The 21,723-nt window shown below is 44.8% G+C and overlaps 1 protein-coding gene across 1 annotated transcript; it reads right to left on the bottom strand.

Moving 5' to 3' along the window:
* Positions 1-819: 819 nt before the first annotated feature.
* Positions 820-21,396, bottom strand: LOC124307140 (MOXD1 homolog 1). The gene is made up of 10 exons (XM_046768568.1): positions 19,556-21,396; positions 6,684-6,836; positions 5,285-5,461; positions 4,184-4,270; positions 3,474-3,663; positions 2,770-3,035; positions 1,922-2,340; positions 1,607-1,803; positions 1,366-1,496; positions 820-1,276 (listed from the first exon to the last, which is right to left on the bottom strand). The coding sequence occupies exons 1-10, from the start codon at positions 20,759-20,761 to the stop codon at positions 1,109-1,111; spliced, it is 2,994 nt and encodes a 997-aa protein (XP_046624524.1). The 5' UTR covers positions 20,762-21,396; the 3' UTR covers positions 820-1,108.
* Between the last annotated feature and the right edge of the window lie 327 nt (positions 21,397-21,723).

The following is a 21,723-nucleotide window of genomic DNA, read 5'->3' as shown; positions in this document are numbered from 1 at the left end:
TTAAAATCTCGCGGTTACAGGTTCTTCTTCTGATAAGAAAACGCATTGTTTCGAATATTTCGATGTTGAAAAGCGACAAGATCGATTGATAAACTTGAAATGTCAACCTCGTCATATTAACCGCGATTATCGCAAGAAATTATGAATATACATAAAAGTCTGGTTATTGCCGAATGTACACTATTATTTTTAAACTCAATTTCTCGATGACACTTGTCTCCTTTTACTATGGTAGAAAATTTTCTACAAATTTATAGATTAAAACAGAGGTCTAACCGAATCGGATGTTGTTTCGCAAACTTGTTTAATCACGCGGATATTTGACAAAAAACACAACGGCATGCGATTTTTATTCTTTCCACCATAAGTCCTGTAATTTGTTTCTTTCCGTTCCTACGAGATTATGATGTTAGTCTGATTGCGATCTACCTTCGACCTAAAAATTTCTGTGTCTCTATTCGTCAATTTTCATTAGTGTCGTGGTTTTAAAAGTTGCCTTTTTACAGTCAACTGATTTATTCTCTCATCAAACTTGTTCGTTCTTCGTCATGATTGAGAACATCGTAGTACTATTATAGTTCCCGTACGGCTTTCATAATTCGAAAGATTTTGATTCCTGTGCTTAGGCGTAAAATTTTGTCATTCGTATACTGTAAATTGCATCGTATATTCTGAAGTCATTTATCCCCCGATAGGTGAAAAGAATGTCTTGAGAAACAGAGGCGCAAGTTTCAGTTACTCTGAATGCTGGGAGATTGAGATGAAACAATAGGCTCTTTGAATAATATTTACCATTTTTATTTCATACAAAACGTGTGGTACAAAATAATAATACAAATTAAAATTAGGTATGCTGCTTATATAAATATATGTACAAGATACTCTTTATAACGCAAAATTTTGTAAATTTTGTTTCTTAAAAATTTGATTCAGCCCAACGTTAATGCATATAAATTCGTCTTTGACCTGTTTCGAACGGGGCCAAATTAAATATTCTTACAGGGAATAATACGTAATAAATTAATAATGCCAATATACAGATTTGGAAATTTACATAGGTTTTTTTCATAACTTTTCTCAAAACTTCGTTTCATTTACATTTTTTTCTTTACATTCGTAGAAGGAGACGCCAATTTGAAATGCTTATGACTAGAGCGACTAAAACTGCAGGCGCATTCAGGGCACTGCACCCAGAGTCGTCTCTTAACGGGTCGCAGTTGGTTTCGTTGGCTTCCGGCAGTGCTGTGAAATTGGGGAACATTTGGATATCTTCTGGCTGCGAAAAGTAAGAACATTACGAAAAATTACAAATGGGCAATGACATTCTTTACATCGTCGATAATCTTTTATCATCTGTGCACTTACCACTGGTAGTTTGTCGTCTCTTTTTCTACAAAACGTCATGTGCCTCCCGTGATACAAACTTTGTTCGATGGACCTAGCTAGGAGTTCCTCCGTCCAAGGAAGGGCGAGCATGTGTTCCGCTAATGTACGTCCTGAAAGTGATTCGCCATTGATTGCAATTGCTTTAGGATCTTATTTTATGGGCCGAATAAATACATTCGCGCTCATATTCTCACATTGAGGTTGAAATGTATTCAGTTACCTCGAAACTCTTCCGGATTTTCGATGACCAGTCTGGCGAAGATGTTATCTTCGTCTTGTTCCTCAGTGTAACCTGCCATATCTCTCAGGACCATTTCCGCTTCCTTCATCATCTCCATATTGATTTCACCACTGGGTCTTGCGAGGGGATAAATTGGCTGTTGTTGAGTTATAGTCGGTAGGGTAACAGAGTCGGTTCTATAATCATCAAATTTCACGATCAATAATCATTGGCGAAGCCATGTTCGAGCTGTAAAAGGTTTCGAATCAATCTTTACTGAACTACAAGAATAACTGTTGCAATGGTTTTCCTTACCCGGTGGTTGGAAATAGTTTTTCCAAATGATCGAAGGTTATTCCTCTGAAACTGTGGACTCCCAGAGTCTTGAAGAGGTCCTTGACGGGCGTCATGCTGTAACAAGCCGCCAAAGGCGTCCGCGGATAATGGACCACGAAGGCCAGGCACATTTCCTGAGTTGCCGCGTAACCACCCATGGTAGGACGGGCCCTGTCCAAAGTTCCGTAGACACACTCGGCCACCAGCTCGTCACCCGGAAGAACTTTTACTTCATTTTCCAACGTGTGCGATTGCTGGTAGTTGAAATCAAAGTGATTGTCCTGGACGATCCTGGGTAGCTCCTTACCCTGCCGAATGTGTTTCAAACCCAGACGCCTTCCGGCAAGGTGAGAGTGAAGGACAACCGAAATTATGTTGATTCCGTCCTCGGGGAACATCTGGAATATCAATAAATTCGTAGAGTTATTCTTTATACGGTGGAGGATTACACGACAAGGAAATTTTTGTCCTCAAGGGATAATTATCTGATTTAGAACTTGGATGTAGAGGTCAATTGGTTACAACAGGTTCGCACCTATAATATTCATTGTCTTCATACCCTGTGGTTTCTGAACTGTGATGTTATATCAATATCGAGCACAAGGAGTTCCGTTACACAGTTCTAATCATGATTAAACTGTTAATGCGAACCTTCAAAAGTGTGTGTCAACTATAAGTATTGAGGTATTTGACTGTTCTTGGCAACCGTAAGTTGTGACTCAATTTGTCGCGATGTTTTCGACAGCAGAGAGTAGTAGGTACGAGAGTTTAAAAGATTGGTTTGATTTTGGTAAGAGAACTAAAGAGGCCAAATGTTGATACCTCACCTTTTTGGTGCAGTGAGGCGTGCAGTACCCGGCTGTTGCGTATTCTTTTTGCCGTGGAGGCACCATATGAAGGGGACTGATTGCGACACCAGTCAAAAGTATCCCCGCCTCCTGAGGCCTGAGGTTAGGAGTCAAGTGCAGCGTGATTCCGCTGCTATCCACGACTTCCTTCAGTCCCGGATTGTTGTAATGTACTTCCAGCATGTAATAGGAGCGATCGTTGTGCTCGGCGACGGGTATCCCAACATGTTCCGGAAACCACTCGCCTGAAACATTCGGAAAGCGTCGTTTAGCGCCAAAACAGTAGGTAACATAAACTTCGTTGAACGCGGGGTTAACGTCCTGCTTTAAAGACTGCAAGTGCATCGTATCAAAGAATAAAACTCGGGGCTGTCTCAAAAGGGAACTAATAATCAATAACGAAGAAGCGGAGGGTTCCATTGTCTTTGGACAAAGTCAGACTAGGGGGTCTCGATTCAAGTGAATACACAGGGGACTGGGAACAGCCAAGAATAACGAATCCTCACTTCAAGAGTTTAGATTGACTGATTTAGCAACGGCCCGCAGTTTAGTTACGGTCAAATTTAACCCTCCGGTTTTTCAATCGATCGCTTTGTTGGCTCGCCTTCCGGTGGCTCGCCTGGTTGGCCACCCGTTAGACCGGCTTCTGTAAAAGACACATGATTCGTATACGATTACCCCACCTTTGCTGCCGCGGGCCCAAGCGACAACTGGCTGTAGACAGGAGTCCCATTCTCTGGGCATGGTGGGACTGTAGCAGGCTGCACCGGCAATTCTTGCGTGTTCACCAAGGATTGGTGCTACGGATGCGCACTCGTAGAGGATTATGTGGTGTACGAGGGCCTCGTTTGCCTTTTCGACTAGCGGCGTGTACTGAAACAAGAGGTTCGGTATTCTTTCATTCCAACGCAATTCAGACCATGGTAGATTTGTTTTTTCTTCGAGCCAATTATCCACAGGCAAGGGGGGTGATGCAAATTTTTTCAGGAACTTTACGAAAATGAATTTAAAATCGAGGTACGTAACGGTCTGACATCTTTCACGAAAGAACTTCATTTGAATTCCAGCGTCGTTCTACTTAACATGACATCCGCTCACAGTGCGATGCCCGTGAAATACGTAAGGTCTGTAACCACGAATTGGCTCCAACTTTTATTCCGTGTTGCCTCGACTGGTAGTTAAATTTAGATTGCGTTTTTTAGACAAGCCTCGTACATGTTCATGAATGAAAGATCATTCGATGTAGTTGCGTTACGTGTTTTTGTTTGAAGCGCTCGTTTATCAACGTGTACCGTAAGTAGGCATGTACATATTCGATGGACTCTTTTTATTACTTTTTATTTTTTCAAAAATTATATACCAATTTCAATTGTCTTGATTATCTGATACTCACTCCAATCATGTGATGCTTGCCGCCTAGCGGTGGGGCCTTGAAGATTTTGCACCAGTAGACTGTATCCAGATTACTCGATACGGTAAACTGAAAGAAAATTCAGGTTATAGAAGCAGATGTGTTTGGAATATGGACAAGTATATCAGTCATTAACCTGTTGGCGGCCGGGATTTTTTTTCGTTGATACATGCCTACTTTGGTGGGATACTTCCATATAATCATCCCCCAATGTTCCCCGGATATGTTCGAATCATGGCAATACCACTATAGTGGTGTTGCCAGCCGTCTAGAGGTTAAATAGTCAAAGGCATGAATGGCTCTCGTCGCTTCCGGAAATTCACACTCTATCAATTATGGCCTCTGTTCAAAGGCCACTCTTATTTTCATTTCCACAACTCCGTGTCATTGTGAAAAAAAGTATTTACAATTCGTGAAATTTATGTAACGACAATAACGTAATAACTTCCTTGTAGCATACGAGGACGGAACCAAAAAAAGTTATCAATTAAGAAACAAGTTCTTTTCATATTTATTCAGAAAATTAGTACCTGATTTTTTTTTCCAATAAAACTTTGAAGCAACGGAACTGTGCCGATTAAAGAAACATTGCGGATGTGGAAAAAGTGATATCGGCGGGTGGTCGCAGTGTGCACAATACTGGGGGATAAAAATGATTTCTATCAGCAATCGCGTTTTGATTGTTCGACTCGCGTCTCGGATCATTAATCGCGAGAAGATGGTTCTGCGAAAGAGAGAATATTGGTTCCTTCCTCCATTCATGAGCGAGAATATCTCGAAACCAGAAACGGTTACTTGTAGGCTACTTGAATTTTTTGTTCAAGTTAATTTTTTTTACCGCTTCCCGCAGTTATTATTTTTCCACCGTGAGATCGATGGCAGATCGTATAAGTTATATACCCGCATACCATAGTCGTGGATGAGTTACTCTAAATTTCCTCGACATCTGTTCGATCATCCGTTTATATTTCACCTCCAAAATTAAGGATCTCATCAATCCAGCTGCTTAGAATTTATTTTATTTACGGCTCTTTCCCGCCATGTCACTTTTACTGGGCATTGAAAAATATGTGAAGTACTTACTTGGTTCAATTTGATGTCCCACTGCCTGATGCCAGGCGTTGAGATATTCGGGGGCGGGTGGGGTGCCGGGGCCTTAAGGCGCAGGGCCCGACCTCCACGCATCTCTCCATGTCCAGCGGGGATGTTCAGTTCTGGGTCAGTTTCGTGCAGGGCCCAAAGTACGTGTATCGTATCTCCCTGAAAATAAATTCATCGATCAAATGTCGTTCCGATAACGAGATATCGGGAGGGACTCGTAAATAATGCATCCGTTTATTACACCGTGGACGGAAAGTAGAAAACCGGCAACATTTTCTTTTTCTTTTTGAAATTACAATTAATTGATTTAGCTCAAAGTCGTGAAACTCCATCTTGGTATTGTGATACATTAACATTAAAATTGTCATAATAAATTTATCTCGCCCGGTGTTTGCAGTAAAATGTACAACGGATGTGTCCACGAGCGATAAAAAGCTAGCAATGCGTGGCGGGAAGCTCGTTTAACGAATCACCCGGCGTTCGCTTTGAAAGAGATCGAAGAATTCGTCGGGCCCGCGGATTAGAAATGTTTTAATGGGCCAGCTCTGCTCGCCCTCTGCTCGCCCTCCTCTCTAAACACCGGTTCGCCAGGAACCGATCCACGGTTCGAGCATACAGCCTGTGTACGTATAGGTGTACAGGTATGTAGAAAGTAGGCGTGTGTTCTTCTGTAGGTACGGGAGGCCCCGCTGAGGCAAAGGGTGCCGGCATGCTAAATGCCTCCGCGGGAATTGCTTGAAATAAGGCCCAAATGCGGGGTGAGCATAAATCAGCAGCTGAAGTTGTTAACGATTTCGGACCGCCAAGTTTTTTGGCCTGCACGTATCGGTATAAATATACTATACACGTACGTCCGTAACGTATACACATGTTTCACCTTCCCGTGTAAAGATTCTCATTTTCGGCCTGTGGCGCGGGGAAAATTTATCGTATTCCTTCAGAATCGTATATGCATATTTTAAATACCTATATCTGTATAATGTATGCCCGAACGTTATGTGTACGGCTATTTATGCATGCTACAGACAAATTACGGATCCGAAGAACTAAAATCATCTAGCCAACGTGGACCACACACTGCGTATATTCACCTTTGGTGATAAAATTAAAAAAAAAAAAATTTTTAAAATCGATTACAACGATGATCAGCTACGAGGTTGAATCACGCCTGTGTTGAACGTGTTGAACTACGTTCGTACGTCAAGTTCTGGAATTGAATTTTCTGAAAACGTTATAGTCATGTAAAAACGTACAAGCTTTGGTCCTTTTTAGCTTCTTTGAGTAAACAACCTTGAGAATTCGTTGGGCCTTTTCGCGCCCAGGTGTATATTATATACTATGTATACATACAGGAAGTTTTTCTCCCCTGAAAGATACTCACGGTCAACCGATGGTCGTGGGGATCACAAGTATGCCATCTTCTTGAAAATGTGACGGTAGTGTGGGTTTCGTTTTGGGACCCTTCGAGGATTTCAACGTCTTGAGAAAGATCGGTGACAGGTGCAGCATTCCGCTCCTCTATTCCGTGGGAGTCCTGAAACGTCGTGTATATTACAGGCTAGTTAAAGATCAAAGAACGAAACTGATATCGAAAAGATTTGTTTTTACAATTATACACGGGTTTTTATTCCATGTGCACGTACGATGAAGAAGAATCGAAACTCTTTTATCGCCTCATCATCCACAATATCCTTTTTAAAAATCTCCCCTGACATAATCCCCCATTGAATTTTACACTTTCACCCGAAGCAATCATCGAATCGTTAAATTCACGCATTTAATCGTCGTTTTTCGTCGTGCATTTTCATTCAAGTTAATTTAATTTAATTCATTTATTAGATAAGCTTAGATCTATTTTAACCGGCCATTCTTTAATCGCGATAGATATTCAAAGCGACGAGGTCCTGCAGCTATAACTCGTGAATCGTTTAATTAAAAGAGGCGACGATATCCTGCCCCTTCCTTCGTATATTGCACCGGGTGTGCGGACCGTTTGCAAGAGTGCGCACGACGCACTCTCGCATTATATATCACACACATCGATTGCGAGTGCAGATGCGAGAGCAACAAGGTCGGTAAGACATCAAGCGCCACTTGAAAGACGGACCCGGAGGCGTTTGGGTCCGTTGGGCGCGCTTGCGGGGCCCGTTGAGCCTACAAGCCGGTAGGCAGCGGGAGCGAACGTTCGCTCAACCCTCGAAGGGAAGTAGCCTTCCTGCACGTAATGAATCCAAATAATTACTACCTGCGTTGGGATCTACAACCGCCAGTCTATCATCGGGGCCACTTACTCATTCAAATTGAGGTGCTTCTGCTCCTCCGTCTCTCTCCTTTCCTCGCGTCGCGTCATTTCTCTCTTTCTCGTCTCTTCCTCGCCTCTTCCTTAGCTCTTTCTCTTAGCCGAGGCGAGACACACGCTGCTGGTCGTCGTATCATTGACCGTCTAAGGTTTCATTCAGAAGCAACGCTGCCCGTGAGATACGATCCGACGTAAATTGAGTGCTCGTTACTTTTTAATTACCGCTACGATTCGAGGGGCGAGATTGTCGCCTTTAATAATTGACGAGCTCTCGGTGCATGGTGCGTTGTAGCGAGATGTAAATTCAATTTATCCCCGTGTGAGAAACTCGGGACAGACGTAATGTTCGCGCTCTTGATCTTCGCTTCGACGTTAAATCCAATGTTTAATGGTATCTTATACGCGCGTCATAGTTTCGTTCTCACGGAAATCACTTTACACAAATAAGAGCGTTTCGAGCCCCGTTCAATCCGATTAAAAATACAACTTTTTGTTCCCGCGTGAAGTGTTTTTAGCAAGTTATTTCTCGGGGGTGAGAACAGAGTCGAACTCGTTACGAATAGAATTTTTTTAATTTGTCACTGCATTCTTATTATACAACTTTTTCTTCCTATGTTTTCAGTTGCATTTTCGCTTCCTTCGACGAGAAAATCTCAACGGATGAGCAACGGGAAAGAAAGACTTACGGCAGGAGCTAAAACCTCGGTCAGTGATACGAGAAACTGCGTAAGAAATCTCCGGCGAGCGTAAGTACCAGAGAAAGTTCGTATAAACGACTAATAAAAACTGCATAATTATCGTCGAGTCATTACCTTCTGGCACGCGCAGTTATTATGCAGGTCATTACAAAGCCCGGGGTTTTTCGAAAGGTTATCTTCGTCGTTTCTTCGAACTCCCTGTTTGGCTGGTTGAAAATCAATCGATATTCGCGAAACGCCGGCAAGACGTGCAGAATATTCGCGATAAGGTACGCGTGTCGATTTACCCGGCGAACATTATTCCTCCATTAGAAGTTATCGGCCGAGGATGTACTTGTAAAAAGAGTTGCATCCGCGGTGAGTGAGAGAAGATCGTTAGCCCGGAGAATAGCGGCGCAGATCTAGAACTCGGGGAATCATAAATCAAGCCCTCGATGCTCGGCATCCGCGTAACGAAGCGTTTGAATTTGTATGGATAAAAATTAAGTCCCCTCCGAACGGACGGCTCGTTAATCATTTTGGAATAATCTAAATAAATCTAACCCTCGATCAAGCCGATGATCTTTCTATCAGGCTCTCCGCCTCTCCGGACCGGACTTGACGCATCGCATTTCCAGTAATGAGATATCCAGGAGAGTCCAACCGTCCACTCCACGCACAAGGTGTAATCGTCTTCTTACGTGTGCGCATATTCGTTAGGGACATGAACTCGCGCTGGGATACCGGTATATAGATATAATGCCGCAGCGACCGGTGAAGACAGGAAACACTGGTAACCCAACCGTAACTTTACATCCGTCAAATTAATCTCTGCATCAGCGTCTCCCGATCTCTGAGCCTATTTTATAATTCTCCACAGGAATAATGGGGCACAAACAGTTGTATAACAACACGCGCGTGTGTTCGGGTCGATGGTAATGTTTTCATACCCGTTTCTTTGACCATTTTTTAATTCATCTTCACCGAGTTACGGTTACACTTAATTGGTCAATTTTATGCGGCTGCGTGGCGAGAGTTCGGGTTCGTTATGCAATTAGGACAACCGAGGAGCCACATGAACGCGAGTGAATGATTTTTATCTCGGGGCGGAAGTTTTTCTCGTACCTCCTCGATTATTGCTTCAGTTAATATTCCTCCTCGCTCTGTTCTTCTCCTCTTCTATGCCCACCATCACGCGTAAATCAAACCGTGTACAAACCTGCATGTACATACATATACGTGGGTCTATTAAGTGTAAGCGTTTTGGATTCGACGAGTACGCGCCAGTGCTTAACAGTCCAAGATCGAATAACCTCTCGAAGCCGGCGCAAGCTCAAACGAGCCGACAGGGTATTTATTTTTCAGGAATAGTATTTTTCCCACGTAGGTATACCTACGCCTATACCTCGAGCAGATCGACACGCCCGAGTCTAATCCACACACGTTTCGGGGCGAGTGGAATTAAAGAAACCTGAGTGAAAATTCCTGGGATATTCTGGGGCATTTAGGTACGGGGTCCCGGGCGTCTCGCCGCTTCAGCTCCTGTGGGAATACACAAGACTGCTGTGCGGAGTCCGATCTTTACACAAGGGTTGAGAGTCCCCTAAAGTAGTACAAACTCGAGGTTCCCATGGGGTATGAGAAAGAAGAAAAATGAGGGAATTTTCCCGCCGAGGATGTATCGGTCGGTCCTCTTCGGATGTCTGCTCCCGGTAGCCAGGTGCTGTCTGAGGCCCCTCCGCCTTCCGCCGCCACTCTTCTCTCCCTCCCTCTCTCTCTCTCTCTCTCTCTCTTTATCCTGTGCGTCCTTAGCACCTGGTGAGAGAAGTTGGCCTACCTACGTCGGACGGCATCTGGAGTCCCGAGGGGTTACAGGGGTTGTGAGTCTTACGGACCGAGAGGCTGAGGGGGGCTAAGGGGATCCTTGCAGGGCGCAGCGTTTGCACAATGCTGTACAGGTACTGGTTTTTCTCAGCTGTATGAGAAAATCGCGGGAAATCGTGACGCGGGAGTTATTAAACTGCGGCCGGAAGAACGAGCGGCAACAAAATTCCGGGGAGTTTTATAAACCCACCGATGATCGTTCAGTCGCAGGTTTCAGTTATACCGCGGCACCCTGTTTTGTAAGTTTATGGTTATGGAAGTTATAACAACTCCCGACGCTTGCTCTGCATGGGCAGCCGTTTCGGTATTCGGTTTGAAAAATTCAACGTATTCGAGGTTTTCTCATCCGCAGGCCGCTCTCCCTCATTAGTGACCATTAAAATGAACTGCAGTTGATGGTAGCGGGTTTGATTTGACCGAATGCCGCCAGCCTTTGTACTCTAAACTTGCACTCGCGCTGTCTTTTTTTTTTCTTATAGATACCTTTATTTTATCCTCTCAGTCTTAACAAATTATTCCAAGAAGTATATGGCTATAATCCGTTTGACAAAATAAATCAAGAGTATTAAACTTCCCCGTTCTATACTTCAGGATTATATTCTTTAATGTATAAAATGTTCATGCGGCAGAGTATAAAAATGAATTCTCTCAGAGTGGAGTACCAATGAAGCTATCGAGGCCTTAGTTTATGGATGTAACTTGCAATCGTGAACAGCATTAAAACTCCGAATGGTCGTTTAGATACATGTATGCATATGCGTATACCTAAGCCGTTAAAAGAGAAATCGAAGAAAAAAAAGCGAATGAAACTTCGAATGGTCTTCGGTAATATTTGACATCTTCGAAAAGTGACTTGGCCGAATTCCTTGCTTCTTGATCTTATTATTTGTCAGAATAATATAACGAGAAGGAAAGACGAATGTAGAAATGAAAAATAAAATGAATTCCTTATTCAGTTATCGTTCGTCAAAAGAATTCGCCGGTTAGAAATTTGTCTTTCCATTCAAGTCGTTGTTATTTCATTCTTCTGTTTTTCGTGGGAAATAAAAGAGCTGGAACGCAGCCGGCTTAAAGAGACCAGTTAAATTCGCATTAGCCGTAACTTTGCGCCGCGTATTAAGGAGGCAATTTGACGCAACGTGTAAAGTTAGCACGGTAAAATAATAAGCATTTTGAACAAGTCCAAAGAGAGAATAAAAATAAAATAAAAGAATCGACCAGCGCATAATACTCGAATGTTGGTCCGAATATCGGGTTCCCTATATCGAAACAATGTTAGTCTGGAGCGGCTCATGTCCCGAGCTTGCCTGCCGCTAATTGCCGCCTAGGAAACTAAACGCGAATAAATTTTGAACTCCGTTAACTCACTTCAAAGGCAGCTACCAATTATTGTCAGCTAAATCGAACGTCGGACAAATTAGCAGCGTTATCCGATCTAAGCGCGTAAGGTGCGTTATGACTAGTATTTAACGATTTACTTCGTAACGGAATAATTTATTTATATATTATTTATTTACGTGGTTACGCTGTTATTTCGTTACATAATCGACGCTGACGCTCAGTTTTCGACGAAGGGGCGATCAGACAAAAGACTTGAACAATTTAACGATATCATTTTATCAAATCGCGACGATAACCGGTTTATTCTTCGCGATATTATACCTACGTGAAATTGCAGCACGTACAACGAATGTCAGCCATACCGCACATGCGTTGAATTATGCGAAAGGAGATGTCGTTTCTGGTATGCTAATGAGCCTCGCTCTACTCCTCCGTCTCCCGATTACCATTTTATTAATTTCTTGCTCGTTTCTCCCTCAACGTCTCAACAGGTTGTCGATAAAACAATCACCCGTCTTTCCGTATCGCCATATTATTATACCCGCGGCGTCGATCAGCCCGCTTGGATTTCTTTGACGCGTTATTAGGCCCCGTTTGCAGACATTCGTTAGCAAAGACGACGATCAAGCAACAGGCTGCAGGTTTATTCCCGATGAAGAACTCACCGTTCATCCCCACTTACACCGGCTGGTCTCCCCTTCGATTTATTTCCCAACCGCACGACTCGCTTCCAACGACTTCTCTTTACCTGCATGTACGCAGCAGCATGTATGCTCGAATTCAAGCCTTCGCTCATTTTCTTGCGGAGGGGGGGAGAGGGAATCAGCCCCGAGGAGACGAGGACTCGCAACCTCCCTTTTTTCTTCGTCCGTTCGTCGGTCTTCCTTCGCAGCTTCGGTTAAAAATTTGCACCGGCTGCCGCGACGGGGGGGCCGAGATGTCTGGAGGCCTTGACTGTCGGCCACGGGAGCACGACGCACCAGAGCCAAGGTCTCGGTAATAACTCGCCGCGAGGAACCAGCCCTACATGCGCCAGGCTACTCCGGGGCACGGCCTGATCGAATCGATTAACCCGACCCGACGGGGCCCAAGCAAACCTAGACGAACTCGTCCCGCCGCAGGAGGACGCGTCTCGAATTTGGAAGCGGGGAATTCCCGTTGACGATTTCATTAACGGAACTCCCGTGTGTGGATTGGCCCAGATTTGTCGCTCGCCGTTTCGTGAAACCGATCGCCGCGTTACTCCTCGAGTTTTTTCCGGAGAGTTTTCGAGTGTCCAAACTGTTTTCACTTCATCGAGAGACACAGGCAGATTCAATCGAAATTGTTTTTTGAATTTTCTTGATCTAAGAATGACGGTCACCCTGTTCTGGACAGCTTTCGAGTCTCCAAACCATTTTTAATTAACTCAGAGACACAATTGCATTGCTGCCACCAACGGACTAAATTTTACCTCAACTTTTAGCTCATCGGTTTTCAAACGACCGCGAGACGAATCGATTTGTGGTCGTGGAGAGTTTTTATTAGAACGAATAGATTTAGGAGCACGGAAACGATCTCTTTGTGATTTGAAATATTAGGAGATTGTAATCAATCGATCGATTTTACCAGTAAGCTTCTTCAGTTCTTCGCATTTTTATTTAATACGGGTCTTGTCATCTGCTTGAAAACGAATAAGACGCCGCGAACATTGGCCGGATAAAAGAAATTCAGGAATAGAAATAATGCCCGCGGTGCGGTAGCACTGAGTTTCACATTTTTTCGTTCCGTGAGTTTCGATTCGCGACAAGTCGAAGGTGAAAAAAATAACGTTATTTCGTTGGGACTCGATCAATGTTGGCATGAGAAATTCGGACCATAATTTACCAGCTCCAGTCGACTGAGTTCCGATAACGCAGCTACCAGAGGTGCTAAAAATATCGTTTCTACAGTTTGTTATACAACGATCAGAAGAATTGTAAATGGGAAGAAAAATTGTGCAATTCACACTTCAAGTCGTCCGGATATCTGTAGGCCCAATTTACTGAATCAGGGAGCAAACATCCTTTTGCCTTTTTAACACTCACCGTTGTTCTTTCATTCCGCAGAGTCAATGAGCATGAAAAATGTCCAACAGATTATAGAGGCATGAAAGAAACGGGATTTGCGATCTTGAAATAATGTTCGATCAAGCTTGTCATACGTTGTGCAAAGAGAGACGTGGGATTGTCACTATGGAACGCGCCATCTGGTTTAAAAAATCAAACTATTGCAAATGCAACTCAGGCTAACAGCTAACCGTTGATCGTGTTCTTTCGCATATGGATCGTAGAACAGATATGTTATTCATTATGTTTAATTAATTTATGCGTTTTTTTTTTTCATTTCATCAGTAATTTGAAACCCCAAAAATTACAATCTGCCTCTATTAAAATTAAAAACTTGGGTCATATGGTGATAAAATGACGCCGACGATCAGGCTCTGACGTCATGAGTACCTTTTCCAATAGGTATGCATGTCTTTGGCACTTTGTTCTGCCTCAACGTAAGGTAATCCCCGATTGTTTTCTTCGTTCACCTGTGCTTCCCGATTACTATCAATTCGCTTAGTCGGTTGTTCATGGATTTGTGTGCGTATGCGCAGGTCGGTGAGCCTGCTTCGGGTTAGATTTTGTAATTCCGGTCGGGGTAGAACCTGACACAGCGAGAACCGAGGACCTCCTCCACCTCGTCTGGAAGAAGAACTCCGGACCGGACCGGAGAGCGGCGAGTGGTAGGTAGGTACCTACCTACGTGAATTTATCACGATCTTATCTCACGAGTCGAAGCATGTTCCTTAATTTTCGGATCTCTTTTCTTTTTCCACGAAGAAACGAGATAGGGGGGTTATTTTTCTCCTCTCCAGGACGGAGCTGGAAGAATACCCTTGTAACTATTCGTACATCGGATCCGACTGGGTTTGTTCGATGCAGGTTTTCGTTTTAAAACAACTATTAAGTATACATCGATTCATTTCTTCTTCAATTATTCTGTAAATAAGAACGTTGAATATAATCCTGCCGATATTTGCACCCGGTCGAATATGTTATTATAGACTCTCGAGTAAACTTGTGATTGTTGATTGTTGGTCCTCTGGGATGTTTACTCGGATCTTAGGGACACTGTAGTTTTAGCCGCACCTGTTACTCCCGTAACAAATGAACTTTCGGACGGTGAAATGGTGCCCGAGGGACTGCGGACGATCGGCGAAGAGCGTGTAAAAACCGCGGCTTCCTAAATCTCGCGAGTGTGTTTGCCAGATCCTTTTTTGATCTCCTCATTATTTTTCTGCGAGAACCGAGAGAAGCAGCTCCGGTATGCGAGTCGCAGGAATATTGCGTAACAAGCTTTGGCGCGGAAGGGGAACAAGACGTCAATGGATCAAGTTCAGCGTAACAAGTCCTCTCTGGTAAATCCTCGGTTAATTATTGCCTGATTAATTCGCAGCCGTTACGGCAATGTTCGCTTGTGCGTTACGTCGCGGATAGTAGAGCTGCAGAGCTGCGGCAGGATTGCACCAAGCTCTGCTATTTATTGCTCTAGCCCAGAGTTCTCTTGGGCGGCGTTTAACGACGACGGGCATTTATATGGAAGTACCATCTTAATTTATAGTATCCCAGCCAGGACTCGGGCTAGCTCGATGGTTTGTAGACGGGGTGCGCGGCGCGTTAATCGTCAGGTAGCGGATAGACCCGAAGATTAATGTAATCAAAGGTATATCAGCCCTCAATAACGCCCAGGGATAAAATTGGAATGGAAATAAATTTAATTAGGATTAGGAATTCGAAGAACTCGAAACAGGTTCCTCGGCCAGAATTAGTCGACCTTCTGTCCGGACTCGAAACCCTCGAGTCCGTACGGCCGGCTTCGTACAACCTTTTCTTTCTTTTTCTCCGCCGCGTCCGTCCGAAAATCCCAATTAAAAATGGTCAATTCTTATCTTTGGCGCAGCACCGATAGTTATGGAAGCCTGCAGCTGTTATTACGTATCTAAGCTCGTTCGATGCTGCATTTTTCTTTTACACGCAGGTTGATCTTTAACGGATTGAAAATTTCGTCCCGTACCTGTACAATAGTTTATTTCTTAGAAATGTAACCGCGCAGATGCAGAGAAAAATACCGCAAGCCTCGAGCTTTATAATTCACTCCCGGTAATTTCCGAGCCTCTGAGTAAAGAAATTTTGCGATTATTCTGCCGGGTTGATCTCGGCGCATAAAATACCGGCGAACTCTTTTTTCGCACATTACTTGGTCCCGCTCGAATTCGAGTTTATCCGGTTTGCGGAGAAGGAAGGCGATCATTGTTCGCCTCGGCGGTGCGCGGGATCGGGGATATAATGGCGGCGCGATTTCCTCCGAGAGGCGCAAATCACAAGTAGCGAAGATTCGATAAGCCGAGAATCGAATCGCCGGATAAACTTTCACCGTTTGTCGGACGTCGCGGCGCGAGACGATCTTAATTAAGGAGGGACGCAACCGGTGCCGTTTTTCACCCTGCTCCCCGGGCTTCGGGACGACTCAATTACGTCACCGAATATGGTACTTCGTTAGGCCTTCAGGCCGCAGAATTGCGGAGTTGTGCAGCGGTGCAGCCGGATCGGCGAACGCCGCGTCAGGTGTTTCCTTCGAACGGTACACGCACGCAGCTTCGGATATGCGGCAAGACCTCCTCTGCAGGCTCGATTTCTTTGTCGTGAATCTCCGAGGCATTTTACGTTGGTACATACACAGGTATACTCGTACACGTCGTCATGCGGGAGCATCGCTCGGGGCGAATCGGCGTACAAGGTATACGCTTCTTCCATCCCGTATTCGATTTCGAATTAACCCTAGTTTTCGCGCTTTTTGTAAGGTCGACTAATCGCTCTACCGCACTGTTCGCTATTTCTGTACTCGCTTCGAACGACTGTCTCAATCCTGCTGTTGTTGCAATTATCCATTTACGGAAAGAGGACCGAACGCGTTTAACCGCCTCCGGTCCGGTATACCAACTTACAATTAACTCGGCACGCCTGAAACTAACCGTGCCGTGCATGGTAACCCGTCATCTGTCCGATCTATAATTGTTACCTGGATCACTGACTCCAGCGGTATACGACATCGCTCTTGAATTTTTTTCTTTTTTTTTCAACACCAATTTCAACCGGCTTTCTACCAATTATCACCACACGATGTACGTGCGATGAGATATACATATAGGATATACGTCATATGTATACATTGTATAACCTTACGGAATGAGTTTGTTCTCGATGTAGTTCAACGCGCATGAGGCGCATCTTCGTCTAATACCAATATCCATTTTTATCCATCGGTCCAAGTACGAACAAGGAATTCCACGTGCTTCAGTATCCTTAATTCGCGCGGATATCGATTCGCGTTATACATTTACAAGGCACTGTAGAGAATTGAAGAGAATTTTTTAATAACGTATAATGCTAGGGTGACGGACCGTGATACTGGACTTTTTTGTCACCGGGTGTATAAGAACGTCGAACGATGTTTCATGCCGTGTCAGATTAGCGTCAGGAATGAGCCGTGCTCGAGTCTGGTGAAATGATCCAAAGATTCGCGGACTCAGGATCCACGTTTAGTCGGATATTTGAGTAAAAACCGAGCTTACGTAATTCTCAGTAATCTCTAATGGTTCAAATTTATTTGCGAAATGGAAACTGGACCGGTCCCCGTTTTTATCCGTCACTTTGGCAGCTGGTTTTTCAGGTAACTTTAGAGTTCGCAGTTCGAGTTTTGCTCGAAGAGTAACTGCGATCGTGTACGTTGATTTGGGCGGGTGAATTGCAGGCACGTTTCACACTGTATCTAGACGTCGGTTACACCGACACTCCGTTATCTGAGTTAAAGCTGATGCAGATCGCAGATCGGCTGATTAATTCTTACCTAGGAGAGAAACACTCTTCTGGCGTGCAATCGGAATGGATGAGTGGGAAGTTCGATGTGGGCAGTAATACTGGGAGCTGCAGGATTCCGCGTCATCTACTCGATAGATTTTTTCATGTTTTCAACATCGCTGTAGCAGCAATCAGGGTTCACATTTCTCTGAGAGACGCGAGTCGGCTAGAAAGTGATAAAAATTACGACGCGTATAGTCGCAGTCCGCTGGAACTAGACGTTGCGAATTAGCGCTCTTTTTGTGGGACTGTGTTCCGACGTGATCCATGATACTGCGATTTCCGCCGAGCCGCGAGGCGTTTCCTTTCTCACGTCGAACGGGCGCGACCTGCAGCTTGCATGAATCCGAGCTCGAGCATTCTTTGCTGTTCTCCAATTAAAACTGATCTCTGATTCCTTGTCGGAGGAAGTAAAAAAATAAAGAGAGAAAAAAAGGTTTTTGTTTGTTCCGTGCATGTTTTTTCTCATTCCTTTGTCAACGAGTGACGGAAGGTGGATGGTCCGCGCACTGCGCCAAGTGAACTAAAAGAAGAATCCTCTCTCCCTGAACGGAGAAAGGAATGTTTCGTCGAATAAGAGACAGGTGACAGCCCTGCCCGGCTTCGGTGTTCGTGCACGCACCCGATAAACGGGATATCCTAACGTAGGTCTTTACGTCTGTCGAGGGGAGCTGTGACGTCACGGCATTCGATTAAACAGGTATACCTTATACCTCGGACACCGAAAGGAGCAACGTGTAACTCTCGAGATGGGATAGATTCTACCGTGGCGGATTGACGCGTGAAAACGTTAAAACGAGAGGGATTTTGGGGGATCCAGATGATTATCGCCGGGTCCCGAGGGTGGATGAACTGCACTCGGGTGCCTTTGGAGGGTTGGCGCTTTGTCGACGGATTACCATCTTTGGTGTTTAAAATTTCATCGCTTTCCGTCTGCCCGACTGCAGCCCGCTAATGAATGGCGAAGTTGTATCCGTGACGTTAACTGATCACACTGCGACAACAAGCGAGTCGAAGCTGCTGGAATTGCGGGAAAATCGGAGTGAAATATCGGTCACTGTCAACCCGGACTCGAAATTTTGACTCGTTAGTTTTCTGCGATCTTCCGTCCCTGTGCTCGGACTCTTCGAACAATAATTACACGTCGATGATCGATACCTTCTTCTCCTCCGCTTTCTTCGCCGTCTCCTTCATCTTCCGGGCTATCCCCCCTCCTCCCCCTTCTCTCTTCTTCTTCTTCTTCGTCTTCTCCTTCTGCGAAACGTTATTCGCTTAACTAGCCCGGTCAATAAACAAGACGCCCAATCACTCGCGGTCTCTTACCTCTTACGAGCCCATGAGTGCATCTGCATCCGAGAGAGAGTTCGGTCTGAAATGGCTTTATCATCATCAATGGACCCAATTAACAAACCTCGTTATTACAATCAATCGACCGATCTTACGGAGTCTCTAATGACTCGTCTTTTCTTCATTTCCACTTCGATCCCCCGCGTTCCTCCCGCCCTTTGTGACCGTACGTTTTTCTTCACGGATGTTCGCATCTCTTTTTTTTCCCCTCTCTTTTAATTTCTTCCAATTCCTTTACATATCGTCCCTCTTTTGTTTCGCTCGGCTTCTCGCTCACGCCAGTTCTTCTTTTTCGTCCCCCCCCCCCCCCCCCCCCCCGAGCCCCGAATCCTTTCTTAATCTTCGTTTAACTTCTGCGCGTTTCTTTTCGTTTGATTCTCTATTTGCCCTTTTTACACCGCTGTCACACAGGACTACCGCCGAGTGAGACAGGTCCTGTTCATCTAGCCGGCAACCTGGCTCTACAAAAAGATTCGTGTGTTCCTTAATCAACGACTCTTGGGAGAATTTATATAACTCAAGTGCAGGGACAATCGTAAGCCATCCTTTTTGCGCCGTCAGTCGCCAAGGAGTCCTTTGGCTTCTTTTCGTTTTCCCAACTACCACGTCGGAAATCTTCGTTTCGCGCAAAATGCAGTATTTGTGACGTTTTTCTTACAATATCTGTTATATACCTATACGTATTCTATATAGTAACCGCAGCCAAATATACGTGGAAAAATACCTACCACGATGGAGGAATTAAATCGATAATATGTTAACATTGCAATAAACTCACCAATAAGTTGATTCTTTGACTATCGTCGTCGATCCAGGCGAGTAGAATGTCCGCGCCTTTCATGTGGCTCTTCTCGTTGAAGCCGATACCAACGTAGCCTAGAGTCCTGGCAGTGACCCTGAAGGTCACGACGTCTTCGTCGTTTGGGTCCCATTCCAAAAGGACGAGACCATCATCGTCGAGTTTCTCCCGGCGGGAGAATCTCGGCTTTTTCGCCGAGCGTTTACTTCTGGTAGCGTTAACCGTTTGGGCGAATCCGCTCGTCGTCGACTCTTTATCGTTGATCGTTTTCCGCAACTTGGTATCCTTGCCAGCCGGAGCGTTGTACTTCTTTGGAACACGTTCGCCAAGTGCTTTCGGCTTCCGCTTCAACGATGGATTCCCAGGCGCTTCAAACCCTGAACGATCGTCGGGCTCGCCGAGGACCTCGATCTCCAGGTTCACGTCCTCTTCATCCTCCAGGACGACTTTGTTCGCCTCCTCGTCGCTCGTCGAAGCTCCTTGGAAGGCCTTCAACTCCGACTCCTCCTCGAGGTCCATGTCTACGGTCTCGTCGTACGCAGATGGGAGGACGTCGGGGGTTGAGACCGGGCCAAATTGGAACTCCGGTAAAAATTCCTGACTCGATTCCCAGGCCTCGAGTTGCTCCTGTTTCTTAGTCGCCTTAATCAGCTCGAAATCCTCGTTGGCACCGGTGGATTCTTCGGCCGCATTTTCGGCTGCCAAACCGTCGTCCTCTTTCAGTAGGACTTTTTTATTCTTCGCTTTGTACTTCGCGTCCCAGTCCTGATCCATCAAGGCCTCTAATCTCTCCGTTGTTTCCCTTTCCAGGATCTCGTAGTGCTTCGGGTCCATGTTCTCCTCTCGATCGTTTTGAAAATTCAGCCCATCGTCCTTCTCTATGAAAACATTCCCTCCTACTTTTTGCCCACTTTTGTCATCCGGACCCGGCTGTTCCCACCCCTCGTCTACTTCCAATCTCTGCTTCTTGAAGTTTCCAAACTTATAAAAGGCCTCTTCATCCGCCACGTGACCCGAGACCAACGCGCTTCTTTTGTTCCGGATTCTGGCCAGGTTCTTTACGTGAGTTTTTTCGTACACGATCGTTTTCATCGTCTCGTCCATGTGCTGGACGTAGAGGTCGAGCAAGTCGCACTGGACCACCCAACATAATCCCAGAAAGAGGATCACTCGTGACAGTGGCATGTCGAGTCCTCGGTATGCTGAACGTCTTCGACCAAATTAATACGCTCTTATCAAAACATTGGCCCGCAATCAACGATTCAGATTCTCATCTTCCAACGCTCTACTCCAACTCTGACCAGTAACTCAACACCTGCCAAATGTAACTACTGTCCACTTATCGTCACCGATTGTTGTTTATTGATTATACTGTAATAAAAATTAACTCACACGATTTACGATCAAGTAAAGTTCACTTCCTAAAACTACCATCACCACGTCTTGACATGACTAACTATACAAAACTTGACTATACAGAGTTCAGTCTATTATATCGCTTAAACTCTACTGGACACTAAAAATAATATACTTTATTTGCGGTCGTTCTCACTTCACTTCTGTCGACGCACACGTGATATTAGCATTCAGCAAACTCGCGTTAAAACGTGCAAATAATAATATATGTATGAATTAATAATAGGATATTCGTTGGAAAAAAGGCAATAATTCTTGAATTTTTTTTCACTAGATAACAAAAGCGCCCGTGTCTATTTCGTCAGTTTTTCACTGATTCTCACTTGGTTAACATCTCCAACTCTCCTCTGCATGTTGCACGCTCGGCAGCTCTGCTGGTACTGCTTTGAACACGCGATCGCCCCTGCCGATGCTTTGCAGCTGCTTTATACCTGCTGTCTCCCTGCGGGCCCCAAAGTTTGACGCAGGGGAAAGTCCATGAAAGGCCCCCTTCGCTTTGGGCCAATCGCAGGCAGGCTTTAAAGCATCACGTTGGATCACGGTAGAGTCCTATGCTTACAAAGTGACGAAACTGACAAACCGCCACTACGCGTTTCCAGCCAGTGTTGCCAATTTCGTGAGTTGATCGCCAGGTGCACTTTTGAAAAGTTCCAAACTATCGTGCGCTTCTTTACACTACATATTGCATTCTCTGTGTTAATTTTCTTTCTATTTCAAGCTGCTTTCAAAGC

The sequence above is a fragment of the Neodiprion virginianus genome, chromosome 1 (genome assembly GCF_021901495.1).
Source record: "Neodiprion virginianus isolate iyNeoVirg1 chromosome 1, iyNeoVirg1.1, whole genome shotgun sequence".
Taxonomy (NCBI): Eukaryota; Metazoa; Arthropoda; class Insecta; order Hymenoptera; family Diprionidae; genus Neodiprion; species Neodiprion virginianus.
Note: the sequence above shows the minus strand (reverse complement) of the source record. Positions and strands in the feature narration are given on the sequence as shown.

Bases quoted from the DNA above. Each gene is read 5' to 3' on its own strand.
- LOC124307140 (XM_046768568.1), bottom strand. From the start codon at position 20,761: ATGCCACTGTCACGAGTGATCCTCTTTCTGGGATTATGTTGGGTGGTC. The intron at 5,462-6,683 runs GTGAGTATCTTT...ATTTATTTTCAG, and splicing joins CCCACGACCATCGGTTGACC to GGAGATACGATACACGTACT. The intron at 4,271-5,284 runs GTAAGTACTTCA...ATTTTCTTTCAG, and splicing joins GGGACATCAAATTGAACCAA to TTTACCGTATCGAGTAATCT.